The sequence below is a fragment of the Coregonus clupeaformis genome, chromosome 6, assembly GCF_020615455.1.
Source record: "Coregonus clupeaformis isolate EN_2021a chromosome 6, ASM2061545v1, whole genome shotgun sequence".
NCBI lineage: Eukaryota > Metazoa > Chordata > Actinopteri > Salmoniformes > Salmonidae > Coregonus > Coregonus clupeaformis.
In genome coordinates this window covers 52037204-52055684 of record NC_059197.1, presented here as the reverse complement: position 1 = coordinate 52055684, position 18481 = coordinate 52037204, and the positions used below count along the sequence as shown (strand labels likewise).

The following is an 18481-nucleotide window of genomic DNA, read 5'->3' as shown; positions in this document are numbered from 1 at the left end:
ATTAATGAATCATGTAACGTCAGTAGCTACAGTAGACTATGCTTCAGAGGGAGGGGGAGGGGCAGTGGGAGGGGCGGGGGGGCAGAGATGTTCAGCTGACATACAGGCAGACACTGGAATACGTTTCTGAGTGACAGAGGGCTTGTTATTAACCGGTTCCCATGCTTTTAAAATACCGTTTCTGTTCCGGAACAGTATAGATCACTTTCGTTCTCAGTTCTTGTTCTGTTCCTCGAAAAATCTAGTTCTTATAAGGTTTTCAGTTCTGTTCCCTGAACCTGTTCCAACCCCTGATTCTTACATAGGTATTTCTCTTGTCCAGGTGGGATAGGGCAATGTGAAGTGCAAAGGAGATTGTGTCGTCTGTGGATCAGTTAGGGTGGTATGCGAATTGTACTGGGTCTAGGTTGCCAGGTAAGGTGGAGGTGATCCTTGACTAGTCTCTCAAACCACTTCATGATGACAAAAGTGAGTGCTACGCGGCGATAGTAATTAAGTTCTGTTACCTTCGCTTTCTTGGGTACAGGAACAATGGTGGAAATCTTGAAGCATGTGGGGACAACAGACTGGGATAGGGAGAGGTTGAATATGTCCGTAAACCCATAGCTTGGGTAAACGTGTAGGCTGACAGTGTTGGTGGCATATCTCTCGGTGATTGAAAGGGCTTTGAGGCCTCTCGTACAAGACAGTATACCGTAAAATAGAAAGTGTATTTTTCCTGAAGAACTGTGTGCTTTCTTCAGCTGTCCAGAAGTATGTCATTTCAGAGGTCAACAAACTGACATTATAAAGCAAACATTCCCAAAAGTTATTTTCCCACCATAATAGTAGAACTAGAATGTAAACAAAGAATAGCAATACTAGTATGTATCAAATAACAGTGTAATCTGATCCTATGGGAATAACAGTGTAATCTGATCCTATGGGCCGGGATTCAAGCCTTATTTAAAGGGGATTTCTGATTGAGTGGGCATCTGCACCGTTTACTGTGAATGTGACCACGAACACCTTTTAATAGCTGCATTGTAGACAGCATCGGATTGAATACAGGCCTAAAACTATGGTTAGTTAGTGTTGAGTGTTAGCATCGGATTGAATACAGGCCTAAAACTATGGTTAGTTAGTGTTGAGCGTTAGCATCGGATTGAATACAGGCCTAAAACTATGGTTAGTTAGTGTTGAGCGTTAGCATCGGATTGAATACAGGCCTAAAACTATGGTTAGTTAGTGTTGAGTGTTAGCATCGGATTGAATACAGGCCTAAAACTATGGTTAGTTAGTGTTGAGTGTTAGCATCGGATTGAATACAGGCCTAAAACTATGGTTAGTTAGTGTTGAGTGTTAGCATCGGATTGAATACAGGCCTAAAACTATGGTTAGTTAGTGTTGAGTGTTAGCATCGGATTGAATACAGGCCTAAAACTATGGTTAGTTAGTGTTGAGTGTTAGCATCGGATTGAATACAGGCCTAAAACTATGGTTAGTTAGTGTTGAGTGTTAGCATCGGATTGAATACAGGCCTATTTTTTATTTTTTTTATTTCCCCTTTATTTAACCAGTTAAGCCAGTTGAGAACAAGTTCTCATTTACAACTGCGACCTGGCCAAGATAAAGCAAAGCAGTGCGATAAAAACAACACAGAGTTACATATGGGGTAAACAAAACATAAAGTCAAAAATACAATATAAAATATTATATACAGTCTGTGCAAATGTAGTAAGTTATGGAGGTAAGGCAATAAATAGGCCATAGTGCAAAATAATTACAATTAGTATTAACACTGGAATGATAGATGTGCAAGAGATGATGTGCAAATAGAGATACTGGGGTGCAAATGAGCTAAATAAATAACAATGTAAATAACAATATGGGGATGAGGTAGTTGGATGGTCTAAAACTATGTTTAGTTAGTGTTGAGTGTTAGCACCATTAATCTGATCTGATCCTAGATCTATTTTGGATTGATCCTAGATCTGTGGTTAGTGTTGTGTTAGGATTGATCCTAGATATGTGGTTAATCTGATCCTAGAGCTGTGGTTAATCTGATCCCAGATCAGTGGTTTGTTAGTGTTGAGTGTTAGCATTATCCTCTGGCCTGATCCATATCTGATCCCCGGTCAGTGGTTTGTTAGTGTTGAGTGTTAGCATTACTCTGGCCTGATCCCATATCTGATCCCCGGTCAGTGGTTTGTTAGTGTTGAGTGTTAGCATTACTCTGGCCTGATCCCATATCTGATCCCCGGTCAGTGGTTTGTTAGTGTTGAGTGTTAGCATTACTCTGGCCTGATCCCATATCTGATCCCCGGTCAGTGGTTTGTTAGTGTTGAGTGTTAGCATTACTCTGGCCTGATCCCATATCTGATCCCCGGTCAGTGGTTTGTTAGTGTTGAGTGTTAGCATTACTCTGGCCTGATCCCATGTGACTGAGACAGAAGTTCAGAGGGTCACAGAGTTTTCTGAACCTCAGATGACACAATGTGTTTTGGTCTAAAGTAGTGTACTATATAGGGAATAGGACTCTGGTCTAAAGTAGTGCACTATATAGGGAATAGATCTCTGGTCTAAAGTAGTGCACTATATAGGGAATAGATCTCTGGTCTAAAGTAGTGCACTATATAGGGAATAGATCTCTGGTCTAAAGTAGTGCACTATATAGGGAATAGATCTCTGGTCTAAAGTAGTGCACTATATAGGGAATAGATCTCTGGTCTAAAGTAGTGCACTATATAGGGAATAGGGCTCTGGTCTAAAGTAGTGCACTATATAGGGAATAGATCTCTGGTCTAAAGTAGTGCACTATATAGGGAATAGGTCTCTGGTCTAAAGTAGTGCACTATATAGGGAATAGGGCTCTGGTCTAAAGTAGTGCACTATATAGGGAATAGGGCTCTGGTCTAAAGTAGTGCACTATATAGGGAATAGGACTCTGGTCTAAAGTAGTGCACTATATAGGGAATAGGGCTCTGGTCTAAAGTAGTGCACTATATAGGGAATAGATCTCTGGTCTAAAGTAGTGCACTATATAGGGAATAGATCTCTGGTCTAAAGTAGTGCACTATATAGGGAATAGGGCTCTGGTCTAAAGTAGTGCACTATATAGGGAATAGGGCTCTGGTCTAAAGTAGTGCACTATATAGGGAATAGGACTCTGGTCTAAAGTAGTGCACTATATAGGGAATAGGGCTCTGGTCTAAAGTAGTGCACTATATAGGGAATAGATCTCTGGTCTAAAGTAGTGCACTATATAGGGAATAGATCTCTGGTCTAAAGTAGTACACTATATAGGGAATAGGACTCTGGTCTAAAGTAGTGTACTATATAGGGAATAGATCTCTGGTCTAAAGTAGTGCACTACATAGGGAATAGGACTCTGGTCTAAAGTAGTGTACTATATAGGGAATAGATCTCTGGTCTAAAGTAGTGCACTATATAGGGAATAGGACTCTGGTCTAAAGTAGTGCACTATATAGGGAATAGGACTCTGGTCTAAAGTAGTGCACTATATAGGGAATAGGACTCTGGTCTAAAGTAGTGCACTATATAGGGAATAGATCTCTGGTCTAAAGTAGTGCACTATATAGGGAATAGATCTCTGGTCTAAAGTAGTGCACTATATAGGGAATAGATCTCTGGTCAAAAGTAGTGCACTATATAGGGAATAGGACTCTGGTCTAAAGTAGTGCACTATATAGGGAATAGGACTCTGGTCTAAAGTAGTGCACTATATAGGGAATAGGACTCTGGTCTAAAGTAGTGCACTATATAGGGAATAGATCTCTGGTCTAAAGTAGTGCACTATATAGGAATAGATCTCTGGTCTAAAGTAGTGCACTATATAGGGAATAGATCTCTGGTCTAAAGTAGTGCACTATATAGGGAATAGATCTCTGGTCTAAAGTAGTGCACTATATAGGGAATAGGACTCTGGTCTAAAGTAGTGCACTATATAGGGAATAGATCTCTGGTCTAAAGTAGTGCACTATATAGGGAATAGGACTCTGGTCTAAAGTAGTGCACTATATAGGGAATAGATCTCTGGTCTAAAGTAGTGTACTATATAGGGAATAGATCTCTGGTCTAAAGTAGTGCACTATATAGGGAATAGATCTCTGGTCTAAAGTAGTGCACTATATAGGGAATAGATCTCTGGTCTAAAGTAGTGCACTATATAGGGAATAGATCTCTGGTCTAAAGTAGTGCACTATATAGGGAATAGATCTCTGGTCTAAAGTAGTGCACTATATAGGGAATAGATCTCTGGTCTAAAGTAGTGCACTATATAGGGAATAGGACTCTGGTCTAAAGTAGTGCACTATATAGGGAATAGATCTCTGGTCTAAAGTAGTGCACTATATAGGGAATAGATCTCTGGTCTAAAGTAGTGCACTATATAGGGAATAGATCTCTGGTCTAAAGTAGTGCACTATATAGGGAATAGATCTCTGGTCTAAAGTAGTGCACTATATAGGGAATAGATCTCTGGTCTAAAGTAGTGCACTATATAGGGAATAGATCTCTGGTCTAAAGTAGTGCACTATATAGGGAATAGTTTGCCATTTGGGACGCATCCTCATTCGCATACAGTTGATCAGGCTGTTGATTGTGGCCTGTGGAATGTTGTCCCACTCCTCTTCAATGGCTGTGAGAAGTTTCTGGATATTGGCGGGAACTGGAACACGCTGTCGTACACGTCGATCCAGAGCATCCCAAACATGCTCAGTGGGTGACATGTCTGGTGAGTATGCAGGCCATAGAAGAACTGGGACATTTTCAGCTTCCAGGAATTGTGTACAGATCCTTGCGACATGGGGCTGTGCATTATCATGCTGAAACATTAGTTGATGGCGGTGGATGAATGGCACGACAATGGACCTCAGGATCTCGTCACGGTATCTCTGTGCATTCAAATTGCCATCGATAAAATGCAATTGTGTTAATTGTCCGTAGCTTATGCCTGCCCATACCATAACCCCACCACCACCATGGGGCACTCTGTTCACAACGATGACATCAGCAAACCGCTCACCCACACGACGCCATACACGTGGTCTGCGGTTGTGAGGCCGGTTGGATGTACTGCCAAATTCTCTAAAATGACATTGGAGGTGGCTTATGGCAGAGAAATTAACATTCAATTATCTGTCAACAGCTCAGGTGGACATTCCTGCAGTCAGCATGCCAACTGCACGCTCCCTCAAAACTTGAGACATCTGTGGTATTGTGTTGTGTGACAAAACTGCACATTTTAGAGTGGCCTTTTATTGTCCCCAGCACAAGGTGCACCTGTGTAATGATCACGCTGTTTAATCAGGTTCTTGATATGCCACACCTGTCAGGCGGATGGATTATCTTGGCAAAGGAGAAATGCTCACCAACAGGGATATAAACAAATTTGTGCACAAAACTTCAGAGAAATTAGCTTTTTGTGCGTATTGAACATTTCTGGGATATTTTTATTTCAGCTCATGAAACATGGGACCAACAGTTACCATGTTGCGTTTTATATTTTAGGTTTAGTGTAGTTCTGTGAGAGATACAGGCACCCTTCTCTCTCTCACCACAGACACGGCCACGCGTCGGTCTATATACAGTAGCCTATAATGTTACACAAACCACAGGCTAAACCCGGGCCGGCCCAACATGAAGCAATTCTTAGAATATCACGTTTTCACATTACGTTTTTTACTTGGGCAGGAGATTTAGAGGAGGCAACTTGAATTAACTCTGCTGGCTTTTATTACGATTTTTACATTATAAACAGTGAAAATGATTTTTCATGCCAGGAGAGGTACCGGATCCTGGCAAATGGGTTCTGGAACGAACAGTCCAAAACTGAGAGGTGCCGGGTCCTGTACCGGCAGGATCCGGCTCAAAAGAATCACTGTCTGGTCCTCATTTAAAGTCCCGTAGATCACTTCATTATTCCCTTCTTGTTTCCAAAGCTCTACAACACAAGCTTCTAACATACCTCACTTCATTGTTGAAGTATAAAGACATGAGTTACCAAACCCGCTCACAGGATTGGTTAACTCTTCAGGTTCCTCTGGTCTCCACCAATTTAGGTCAATCCTCCTTTAGTTTTAGTTCCCCCATTGTTGGAATAACCAGAACAATTCCTTGATTTCCCTGGTGCTGTCAGTGCAGTTTAGGACTCTGGTGTTGAATGAATTCATTGAGGATTGTAGTTGTTTCCATTTATTGTAATGGTTTTATTTGTTGTAATTGTACCTTGTAGTTTTTATATTCTTGTTCTATTTGGAATGTTCATTTTCTTGATTGTGAAAATGTTTGTACTCAGGGCACCATTGTGAATGAGACCCTGGTTGAGCTCCCCCTGAATAAAGACAAGTTAAATAAAGACTAACACACATCAGGATATGAGATTGGTTTCTCTGTGTAGACTAAAGTATTACTCCCAGCAAGGAGGGACGGTCTCAGACAGGTAGGTGTGTGTGTGTGTGTGTGTGTGTGTGTGTGTGTGTGTGTGCGTGCGTGCGCGCCTTCCACCCTTTTGAAAGTCTTTTTTTGGCATCTTCATTTCATTTCCTCCTAAACTGCAGCTAGCAGACGAAGCAGTCAGACCAGCTTCTCCCTGTCTCTCTGAACTCTGAATAGGTCTACAAATAGACTGTCTCTCTGAACTCTGAATAGGTCTACAAATAGACTGTCTCTCTGAACTCTGAATAGGTCTACAAATAGACTGTCTCTCTGAACTCTGAATAGGTCTACAAATAGACTGTCTCTCTGAACTCTGAACTCTGACTAGGTCTACAAATAGACTGTCTCTATGAACTCTGAATAGGTCTACAAACAGACTGTCTCTCTGAACTCTGAACTCTGAATAGGTCTACAAATAGACTGTCTCTCTGAACTCTGAATAGGTCTACAAACAGACTCTGTCTCTCTGAACTCTGAACTCTGAATAGGTCTACAAACAGACTCTGTCTCTCTGAACTCTGAATAGGTCTACAAACAGACTCTGTCTCTCTGAACTCTGAATTGGTCTACAAACAGACTCTGTCTCTCTGAACTCTGAACTCTGAATTGGTCTACAAACAGACTCTGTCTCTCTGAACTCTGAACTCTGAATTGGTCTACAAACAGACTCTGTCTCTCTGAACTCTGAACTCTGAATTGGTCTACAAACAGACCAGAGCATATGAGCGGAGTGGAGCGGTGAGAATCTCAGCTCCTCGCTCACGGAGCTGTTCACCCCTCCGCTCCCCCCGCTCAAAGCCACATCCGCTCCCCCCGCTCAAGGCCAGTCCGCTCATTATCGCTCAGCGCTCAACGCAGTTTGCATCGCGCTCCACTCAAATCGCCCCCCGCTCACTCCAAAAAAGGAACAAAATCTGCATGTATTTCACTTTTAGCTTAAACCACAGCCTTACTTTATCTCCCCGAATTTGTTGCATACAGACTCATCTCGGATTATCCATTCTGTCTTGAAACGGGGATCTAACACTGACGCTAAAATGAGATGTTAATCAGTATAGTATATTCCATAGCGAATTGAGACGTTGTTTGCCAATGTTTCTGCAAAAGCAGCGATGCCCATTGGAAGTGCAGCGTGAGTGTAATCGGTGAGCAGGGATTTGATTTCTGTGACAGCAGGGAGGATCATCCCCAGGTTCCCCAGCTCCTTCTGCATTTTGTCTGTGAGGTCTGCTAGTGGTGTCAGCACACTGACAAGGTGCGTCAGCTGCCGTACTTGATTCAGGGTGATGTTAGCAACATTAGACTTGAGTTTGTTTTACCATAACGGGTCTTTTTGGAACAACCGGATGAACGACTGAATCATCCGCAGCTGGCTGCTCCATCGAATGGCGCAGGCATTTGTGGGGCGGACACCTAATTGGTCGGTTTCCTCTGTGCTCTTGCGTACACTTTTCACCAGGTGCCCGACTTTCACTAACAGCCTATTAATGTTGTCGTGCTTGTTAACGGCGTTTTGATCGCCAGCTGAAGCATGTGAATGGGGCATCTCAGATGTAAATTTGACAAAGTAAAGTACTGATTTATCATAGTTTCTTGGGGAGTGTAGCCCGGTTGAGCTGCGCTGGCGAAGTGTTGCATCCCTTCACGTTCTCCTTTACTCAGCGGTTCATAGTCCATGAAAATCATTTCAAAAATGCTACATCCAGCTCTCTTTTTCTCTCCCTTGTTATGGTTGGGCCTTTGCGTGCAGTGAAGAAACTTTTGAATTCCTCAACCCTTTTCTCTTGTTGCTGCTGCTGCTCCTCTCACTCTATAAAATACAAATTCATGGACGACACAAATTAAATTAAACAGATGGATTCTGGGTCAGGCTTGAGCATGCTTCAGACTCGTGGTGTGAGCGAGCGAAATTGGAGCGGGACATAGGGCGACGCTCCGTCCTTTTAAAAATGCCGCTCTGCGCTCTGTTCAAAATCCGTCCACTCACGCTCCACGCTCGCTCCCGCTCCACTCCGCTCATATGCTCTGAAACAGACTCTGTCTCTCTGAACTCTGAACTCTGAATAGGTCTACAAATAGACTGTCTCTCTGAACTCTGAACTCTGAATAGGTCTACAAATAGACTCTGTCACTCTGAACTCTGAATTGGTCTACAAACAGACTCTGTCTCTGAACTCTGAACTCTGAATAGGTCAACAAACAGACTCTGTCTCTCTGAACTCTGAACTCTGAATAGGTCTACAAACAGATTCTGTCTCTGAACTCTGAATAGGTCAACAAACAGACTCTGTCTCTCTGAACTCTGAATAGGTAAAAAAACAGACTCACAGTCCTGGAGAATTATTGTTCTTGACCCATTAGGTGTGTGTGTTTTGAAGGGTGTGTCACTGGGTTGGTGGCGTGCTCGTGTCATGTCCTTGGTTAGTGTGCATCCATGTATGTGTATGCCAGAATGTGTCTGATCCTCTGTGTGTCTGATCCTGTGTGTGTGTGTGTGTGTGTCTGATCCTGTGTGTGTGTGTGTGTGTCTGATCCTGTGTGTGTGTGTGTGTGTGTGTGTGTGTCTGATCCTGTGTGTGTCTGAGCCTCTGTGTGTCTGATCCTCTGTGTGTGTGTGTGTGTGTGTCTGTGTGTGTGTGTGTGTGTGTGTGTCGTTTTGAAGAGAAAGGGAAACTCCCTTAATATCATCCATCTGCTGCAGGGAAGTGACACTGAAGAAAGGAAGCTCCCTTAATATATTCCATCTGCTGCATGGGAGTGACACTGAAGAAAGGGAAGCACCCATAATATTATCCATCTGCTGTAGGGGAGTGACACTGAAGAAAGGGAGGTTCCCTTAATATTTTCCATCTGCTGCAGGGGAGTGACACTGAAGAAAGGGGAGTTCCCTTAATATTTTCCATCTGCTGCAGGGGAGTGACACTGAAGAAAGGGAGGTTCCCTTAATATTTTCCATCTGCTGCAGGGGAGTGACACTGAAGAAAGGGAAGCACCCATAATATTATCCATCTGCTGTAGGGGAGTGACACTGAAGAAAGGGAGGTTCCTTTAATATTTTCCATCTGCTGCAGGGGAGTGACACTGAAGAAAGGGAAGTTCCCTTAATATTTTCCATCTGCTGCAGGGGAGTGACACTGAAGAAAGGGAAGCACCCATAATATATATATTATCCATCTGCTGCAGGGAAGTGACACTGAAGAAAGGAAGCTCCCTTAATATTTTCCATCTGCTGCAGGGGAGTGACACTGAAGAAAGGGAAGCACCCATAATATATATATTATCCATCTGCTGCAGGGGAGTGACACTGAAGAAAGGGAAGCTCCCTTTAATATTTTCCATCTGCTGCAGGGGAGTGACACTGAAAAAAGGGAATAGAAATGGAGCTTGACTTTGAGGAGACACTGAAGACCGGATGGCATCTCCAGCACACAATACTGCACTGATAGAGAGGGTAATGACTATGAGAGAGAGAGAGAAATAATGAATAAAGGTAGAGTGAGAGGGGGACAGACATGGACGAAAAAGAGATAAAAAGAGGAATAGAGGTATGAACAGAAATATCTGTTGAGAAAGAGAGAGAGGGAGGAGAGTGGATGGAGAGAGAGGGAGGAGAGTGGATGGAGAGGGAGGGAGACAGGGAGGGAGGGAGGAGAGTGGATGGAGAGGGAGGGAGGGAGGAGAGTGGATGGAGAGGGAGGGAGGAGAGTGGATGGAGAGGGAGGGAGACAGGGAGGGAGGGAGGAGAGTGGATGGAGAGGGAGGGAGGAGAGTGGATGGAGAGGGAGGGAGACAGGGAGGGAGGGAGGGAGGAGAGTGGATGGAGAGGAGGGAGGAGAGTGGATGGAGAGGGAGGGAGACAGGGAGGGAGGGAGGAGAGTGGATGGAGAGGGAGGGAGGAGAGTGGATGGAGAGGGAGGGAGACAGGGAGGGAGGGAGGAGAGTGGATGGAGAGGGAGGGAGGAGAGTGGATGGAGAGGGAGGGAGACAGGGAGGGAGGGAGAAGAGTGGATGGAGAGGGAGGGAGGAGAGTGGATGGAGAGGGAGGGAGGAGAGTGGATGGAGAGGGAGGGAGACAGGGAGGAGGGAGGAGAGTGGATGGAGAGGGAGGGAGGAGAGTGGATGGAGAGGGAGGGAGGAGAGTGGATGGAGAGGGAGGGAGACAGGGAGGGAGGGAGGAGAGTGGATGGAGAGGAGGGAGGAGAGTGGATGGAGAGGGAGGGAGGGAGGAGAGTGGATGGAGGAGAGTGGATGGAGAAGAAGGGTGGAGAGTGGATGGAGAGGGAGGGAGACAGGGAGGGGGAGGAGGAGAGTGGATGGAGAGGGAGGGAGACAGGGAGGGAGAGTGGATGGAGAGGGAGGGAGGAGAGTGGATGGAGAGGGAGGGAGGAGAGTGGATGGAGAGGGAGGGAGACAGGGAGGGAGGGAGGAGAGTGGATGGAGAGGGAGGGAGGAGAGTGGATGGAGAGGGAGGGAGGGAGGAGAGTGGATGGAGAGAGAGGGGGGGATGGAGAGGGAGGGAGGAGGGAGGGAGGAGAGGGAGGGAGGAGAGTGGATGGAGAAGAAGGGAGGAGAGGGGATGGAGAGGGAGGGAGACAGGGAGGGGGAGGAGGAGAGTGGATGGAGAGGGAGGGAGGGGGAGGAGGAGAGTGGATGGAGAGGGAGGGAGGAGAGTGGATGGAGAGGGAGGGAGGGAGGGGAGGAGGAGAGTGGATGGAGAGGGAGGGAGGGGGGAGGAGGAGAGTGGATGGAGAGAGAGGGAGGGAGGGGGAGGAGGAGAGTGGATGGAGAGGGAGGGAGGGAGGAGAGTGGATGGAGAGGGAGGGAGACAGGGAGGGAGGGAGGAGAGTGGATGGAGAGGGAGGGAGGAGAGTGGATGGAGAGGGAGGGAGGGAGGAGAGTGGATGGAGAAGAAGGGAGGAGAGTGGATGGAGAGGGAGGGAGACAGGGAGGGGGAGGAGGAGAGTGGATGGAGAGGGAGGGAGGGAGGGAGGGAGGGGGGAGGAGGAGAGTGATGGAGAGGGAGGGAGGGAGGGGGAGGAGGAGAGTGGATGGAGAGAGAGGGAGGGAGGGAGGGAGGGGGAGGAGGAGAGTGGATGGAGAGAGAGGGAGGGGGGAGGAGAGTGGATGGAGAGGAAGGGAGGAGAGTGGATGGAGAGGGAGGGAGACAGGGAGGGATGGAGGAGAGTGGATGGAGAGGGAGGGAGACAGGGAGGGAGGGAGGAGAGTGGATGGAGAGGGAGGGAGGAGAGTGGATGGAGAGGGAGGGAGGGAGGAGAGTGGATGGAGACAGGGAGGGAGGGAGGAGAGTGGATGGAGAGGGAGGGAGGAGAGTGGATGGAGAGGGAGGGAGGAGAGTGGATGGAGAGGGAGGGAGACAGGGAGGGAGGGAGGAGAGTGGATGGAGAGGGAGGGAGGAGAGTGGATGGAGAGGGAGGGAGACAGGGAGGGAGGGAGGAGAGTGGATGGAGAGGGAGGGAGGGAGGAGAGTGGATGGAGAGGGAGGGAGGGAGGAGAGTGGATGGAGGAGAGTGGATGGAGAAGAAGGGTGGAGAGTGGATGGAGAGGGAGGGAGACAGGGAGGGGGAGGAGGAGAGTGGATGGAGAAGGAGGGGAGACAGGGAGGGAGGGAGGAGAGTGGATGGAGAGGGAGGGAGGAGAGTGGATGGAGAGGGAGGGAGGAGAGTGGATGGAGAGGGAGGGAGACAGGGAGGGAGGGAGGAGAGTGGATGGAGAGGGAGGGAGGAGAGTGGATGGAGAGGGAGGAGGGAGGAGGGTGGATGGAGAGAGAGAGGGGATGGAGAGGGAGGGAGGAGAGGGAGGGAGGAGAGTGGATGGAGAAGAAGGGAGGAGAGTGGATGGAGAGGGAGGGAGACAGGGAGGGGGAGGAGGAGAGTGGATGGAGAGGGAGGGAGGGGGAGGAGGAGAGTGGATGGAGAGGGAGGGAGGAGAGTGGATGGAGAGGGAGGGAGGGAGGGAGGGGGAGGAGGAGAGTGGATGGAGAGGGAGGGAGGGAGGGAGGGAGGGGGAGGAGGAGAGGATGGAGAGAGAGGGAGGGAGGGGGAGGAGGAGAGTGGATGGAGAGAGAGGGAGGGAGGGAGGGGGTAGGAGAGTGGATGGAGAGGGAGGGAGGGAGGGAGGGGGAGGAGGAGAGTGGATGGAGAGAGAGGGAGGGAGGGAGAGTGGATGGAGAGGGAGGGAGGAGAGGGAGGGAGAGGGAAGGGGAGGAGAGTGGATGGAGGGGGAGGAGAGTGGATGGAGGGGGGAGGAGAGTGGATGGAGAGGGAGGGGGAGGGGGAGGAGGAGAGTGGATGGAGAGGGAGGGAGGGAGGGAGGGGGAGGAGGAGAGTGGATGGAGAGAGAGGGAGGGAGGGAGGGGGGAGGAGAGTGGATGGAGAGGGAGGGAGGAGAGGGAGGGAGAGGAAGGGACGAGAGTGGATGGAGGGGGAGGAGAGTGGATGGAGAGGGAGGGGGGAGGGAGGGGGGGAGGGATGGAGAGGGAGGGAGGGAGGGGGAGAGAGTGGATGGAGAGGAGGGAGGGAGGGAGGGGGGGAGGAGAGTGGATGGAGAGGGAGGGAGGGAGGAGGAGAGGATGGAGAGAGAGGGGGAGGAGAGTGGATGGAGAGAGAGGGGGAGGAGAGTGGATGGAGGGGGATGAGAGTGGATGGAGAGGGAGGGGGAGGGAGGGGGAGAGTGGATGGAGAGGGAGGGAGGGAGGGGGGAGAGTGGATGGAGAGGGAGGGAGGGAGGGGGGGGAGAGTGGATGGAGAGGGAGGGAGGGGGGAAGGGAGGGAGGAGAGTGGATGGAGAAGGAAGGAGGGAGGAGAGTGGATGGAGAGGGAGAAAGGAGAGTGGATGGAGGGAGGGAGAGCGAGGGAGGAGAGGATGGAGGGAGGGAGAGTGGCTTGTGTACCCGTGGATGCAAAAGAGAGCGTGAGAGAGTGTGAGTGGGAGAGAAAGGGAGTGAGGGAGGGAAAGCAAGGGAGGGAGGGAAAGGGGGAAAGATGAGCTCATTGCAGTCTCTGGGCTGGTGACTGAAGGAGGGAGGGGGAGGAGAGGGAAGGAGAGGAGAGGAGAGGAGAGGTTTAGCTACTTCTGTCTGAGAATCGATAGCTATCGTCTGCATACCGGATGGCATCTCCAGCACACAGTACTGCAGACAGGGATAGCATCTCTCTTAGCATCTCTGTTAGCATCTCTAACTAAATACAAATAGGAATTAACATTTCTACTTTAGCATCTTAAGCTAACTGAGTAGGATTTTCAAAATGAGCCGTTAGCATTTCTAATATAATTGAATAGAGGACTTAGCATTTAGCTAATGACATCATCGGTCTCTCTATGCTACCTTGCTAGCTTACACATGTTGTAGGGAGCCGGCACAGACGCTCCTCTCTCTCTCTCTCTCTCTCTCTCTCTCTGTCTCGCTCACTCGCTCACACACACTCCATCCCTCTCTCATCCCCACCCACACCCAAGGATTCTCCCTCTCCCTCTCCTCTATATCTCTCTCTCTCTCTCTCTGTCGATCTCTGTCTTTTTAGGAGAAGAAGGGATGCTTGTTTGATTCCTCTTATTGAACGGACTCTTTTTGATGCTGTAGACTTTAAACCCTTTGTGTGCTGGTTACTTTGCCCTACCTGTGGAGGATCCTGGTAGTCAGCCAGCCTCTGGAGCGTGTGTAGCCCCAGCCGCAGCCACCATGCTGGGCTTGGATGTGTGTGAGTTTGGGGGTCAGGTTCTGGAGCTTCTCTGGCTAACCATGTGCTACCAAGGTGACTGCCTTTTATGTTGTTTTACCGCTGTGTGTGTGTGTGTGTGTGTGTGTGTGTGTGTGTGTGTGTGTGTGTGTGTGTGTGTGTGTGTGTGTGTGTGTGTGTGTGTGTGTGTGTGTGTGTGTGTGTGTGTCTTTCTGTCTAGTCTCTAATCTAATCTGTGTAGATTATTTTCTCAGTGTGTGTGTGTGTGTTATCGGTCTCTAGGTGGGTGGAGATGGTTTTATGTTTGATATGATAAGACAAGCCAAAGGTGGTCCATATTGTATTGATCATGCATCCTTTGTGGTGTGTGTGTGTGTGTGTGTGTGTGTGTGGTGGTTGTTGTAATTACATGTCTCAGGTCTTGTTGAATCAGGGCTTTTCGGTTCACACACTCCTGGTTGTCTGCCAATTGGGCGTATGTATGTGTGTGTGTGTGTGTGTGTGTGTGTGTGTCTGTTAGCTGAATGATGTCACCACATTTACCATACCATTCTCCCCCCCTGTCAAAGTGATGGATGACAGTGTGTGTGGGGGGGGGGGGGCGGAGCAGAGGGGGAGCAGACACATGTTACACTGAGTGAATCAATTAGACGTTCTCCCCAAGGCGTTTGTGTAGATGCCTGCGTTCGTTCGTATGTTTACGTGCGTTTGTTCGTGTGTGTGTGTGTGTCCTCCGCCCCATTGCCTTCTGAGTGTATCCAGTAAAATCCCAGTAAAATGCACTGGCCCATGTAACAATCTCATAAAGGGACATGAGAGAGAGACAAACATCCTCCCTACGACCAACAGTATTCCAACCAACCTACTACTGTGTGTCAGTGTGTGTCAGTGTGTGTCAGTGTGTGTCAGTGTGTGTCAGTGTGTGTCTGTGTGTGTCTGTGTGTGTCTGTGTGTGTCTGTGTGTGTCAGTGTGTGTCAGTGTGTGTCAGTGTGTGTCTGTGTGTGTCTGTGTGTTACTGCCTGTGTGTGTGTGTCTGAGGAGACTCCTAGGAATAAAGGGGGACCCCACCATCTCCTTATCTCTGTTTTAGGCCATCGTTGTAAATAAGAAATGTGTTCTTAATTGACCCTTCGCTAAGCCCCGCCCCAGAACCAATCGCAACACTCCAATGGAGAGCAACTGCCGTCGAGTCCGAAAGGCACTGAGGGCTGTGGCAAAACGATGAGTTTTCTTTTTAAAAATAATTAGTTTAAATGGATAAATAGTTAAACAGTGCACCAGGGATACTGTGATTCCTGAAATGCAGTCTGTTGATGGAGTATTTTTTTTAAAATCCATAATTATACTTTCGTTACATTGTTGCTCAGCTGGTTAGCTAGATCACTTAATATAACTTGTTTTCTCGAAATGTACACTTAACAAAAAAAATTACGCAACATGTAAAGTGTTGGTCCCATGTTTCATGAGCTGAAATAAAAGATCCCAGAAATGTTCTATACGCACAAAAAGCTTACGACAGCGTGTTCCAGTTCCCGCCAATATCCAGCAACTTCACACAGCCATTGGAGAGGAGTGGGACAACATTCCACAGGCCACAATCAACAGCCTGATCAACTCTATGCGAAGGAGACAAATGGTGGTCCCACCAGATACAAGATACTGACTGATTCTGATCCACGCCCCTACTTTTTTTTTAAGGTACACTACATTGCCAAAAGTATGTGGACACCTGTTCGTCGAACGTCTCATTCCAAAATCATGGGCATTAATATGGAGTTGGTCCCCCCTTTGCTTCTATAACAGCCTCCACTCTTCTGGGAAGGCTTTCCACTAGATGTTGCAACATTGCTGCGGGGACTTGCTTCCATTCAGCCACAAGAGCATTAGTGAGGTTGGGCACTGATGTTGGGCGATTAGGCTCGCAGTCAGCGTTCCAATTCATCCCAAAGGTGTTCGATGGGGTTGAGGTCAGGGCTCTGTGCAGGCCAGTCAAGTTCTTCCACACCGATCTCGACAAACCATTTCTGTATGGACCTCGCTTTGTGCACGCGAGTATTGTCATGCTTAAACAGGAAAGGGCCTTCTCCAAACTGTTGCCACAAAGTTGGAAGCAGAGAATCGTCTAGAATGTCATTGTATGCTATAGCGTTAAGATTTCCCTTCACTGGGGGAAACCAGCCCGAACCATGAAAAACAGCCCCAGACCATTATATATAATATAATATGCCATTTAGCAGACGCTTTTATACAAAGCGACTTACAGTCATGCGTGCATACATTTTTGCGTATGGGTGGTCCCGGGGATCGAACCCACTACCTTGGCGTTACAAGCACCGTGCTCTACCAGCTGAGCTACAGAGGACCATTATTCCTCCTCCACCAAACTTTACAGTTGGCACTATGCATTCGGGCAGATGGCGTTCTCCTGGCATCCGCCAAACCCAGATTAGTCCGTCGTACTGCCAGATGGTGAAGCGTGATTCATCACTCCAGAGAAAGCATTTCCACTGCTCCAGCGTCCAATGGGGGCGAGATTTACAGCACTCCAGCCAACGCTTGGCATTGCGCATGGTGATCTTAGGCTTGTGTGCGGCTGCTCGGCCATGGAAACCCATTTCATGAAGCTCTCGACAAACAGTTATTGTGCTGACGTTGCTTCCAGAGGCCGTTTGGAATTCTGTAGTGAGTGTTGCAACAGAGGACAGATGCGCTTCAGCACTCGGCGGTCCCGTTCTGTGAGCTTGTGTGGCCTAACACTTTGCGGCTGAGCCGTTGTTGCTCCTAGACGTTTCCACATCACAATAACAGCACTTAGTTGACCGGGGCAGCTCAAGCAGGGCAGAAATTTGACTAACTGACATGACGGTGCCACGTTGAAAGTCACTGAGCTTTTCAGTATGGGCCATTCTACTGCCAGTGTTTGTCTATGGAGATTGCATGGCTGTGTGCTCGATTTTATACACCTGTCAGCAATGGGTGTGGCTAATTTGAAGGGGTGTCCACATACTTTTGGTAATGTATTGTATCTGTGACCAGATGCATATCTGTATTCCCAGTCATGTGAAATCCATAGATTAATGAATGTATTTCAATTTACTGATTTCCTTTTATGAACTGTAACTCTTAAAATCTTAGAAATTGTTGCATGTTGCGTTTTATATTTTTGTTCAGTATATGTTAGCTAACTAAGTTAGCAATGGTATCAATACAACTCCCATCAGGATACGATTTGAGAGCGCTAGTTAGCTCCAAAAGTGGTAATAGCTTTGACTGCTTGCTGACAGTGACTTCAGAGCCATTCAGTGGCTAGCCATAATGCAAACATCATTTGACCAGGTTTTACCTCGAAGCAGTCCACCACAACATACCCAATAGTCTTGTGATTAGCAAGAGGTTGTCTGTGTTTAATTTCATTGTGTATGAGAAACATTGTTTGAGATCATTACATTTTACATTTACATTTTAGTCATTTAGCAGACGCTCTTATCCAGAGCGACTTACAGTTAGTGAGTGCATACATTTTTCATACTGGCCCCCCATGGGAATATGAAACCCACAACCCTGGCGTTGCAAGCGCCATGCTCTACCAACTGAGCTACATGGGGCCCCAGTTTAGTCACATAATTTCTCAATTTACAATATGTCTGCCAATCAGATGTGAAGCCAGACATATTTGCCACTCCCTTTGCTTTATTTCTCTCAACTACACAGTTTTTCAATTCCTCATCAATCCAGGAGACCTTAACAGTTCTAATAACTGGAAGAAACAAAATAATGTTTCGTATGCATCTCATCTTTTGTGGGAACTCTACCCTTCTATCCACCTCCACATCCCCAAAAACATTTAAATAACTTCAGCTAAAAGCTAGAAACAGTGCTGTTTTAAACATAGAGCTACAGTAAGATTCAGATTGATAAAATAAAATAAAAGGAGTTAAAGTTTAATTTTTTAAAATGATTCTAAAATAATGTTTTAATACAAATCAAACAGTAAACAGGACTAGATGTGCGACTTCTCTCCAACATCATTGGGAGGGGATTTCGCCTGTGGTTGAATGAGGAATTGGGCTTCCCGGGAAAATGTTGTCCGAGGTCTAAACAGCGAAGGGCAAATTGACTTACCTGGTTAAATACAGGTTGAAAAATAAATCATCCCCAGCTGCAGGCTGTTGGTTTTTCTGTAATTCAGTAGAGAGCCATGATTCCCAGTCCTGACTCAAATGTTAATGTTTATGCAAAGATCCATTGACGTCAATACTTGATTCACACCATTGAGTGAATTTTGTGAGGATGTGCCCCAAGTCTGTGGTATCCAGTGTGCATCTGACAAAACTACTGTACCCCC

At 47.3% G+C, this 18481-nt stretch overlaps 1 protein-coding gene across 2 annotated transcripts in view; it reads left to right on the top strand.

Moving 5' to 3' along the window:
• arhgdig (Rho GDP dissociation inhibitor (GDI) gamma) overlaps nt 1–18481 on the top strand; it is a 57360-nt gene that overhangs the window by 10346 nt on the left and 28533 nt on the right. The window contains exon 1 of one of the 2 annotated variants that reach the window (XM_041864330.1): nt 13892–14210. The exons of the other annotated variant lie outside the window; for it this stretch is intronic. Coding sequence (XP_041720264.1) covers nt 14138–14210 — 73 coding nt within the window. The 5' untranslated portion in view covers nt 13892–14137. Of the gene's footprint in view, nt 1–13891; nt 14211–18481 lie in introns of those variants that run through there. 2 annotated transcript variants of the gene reach the window in all.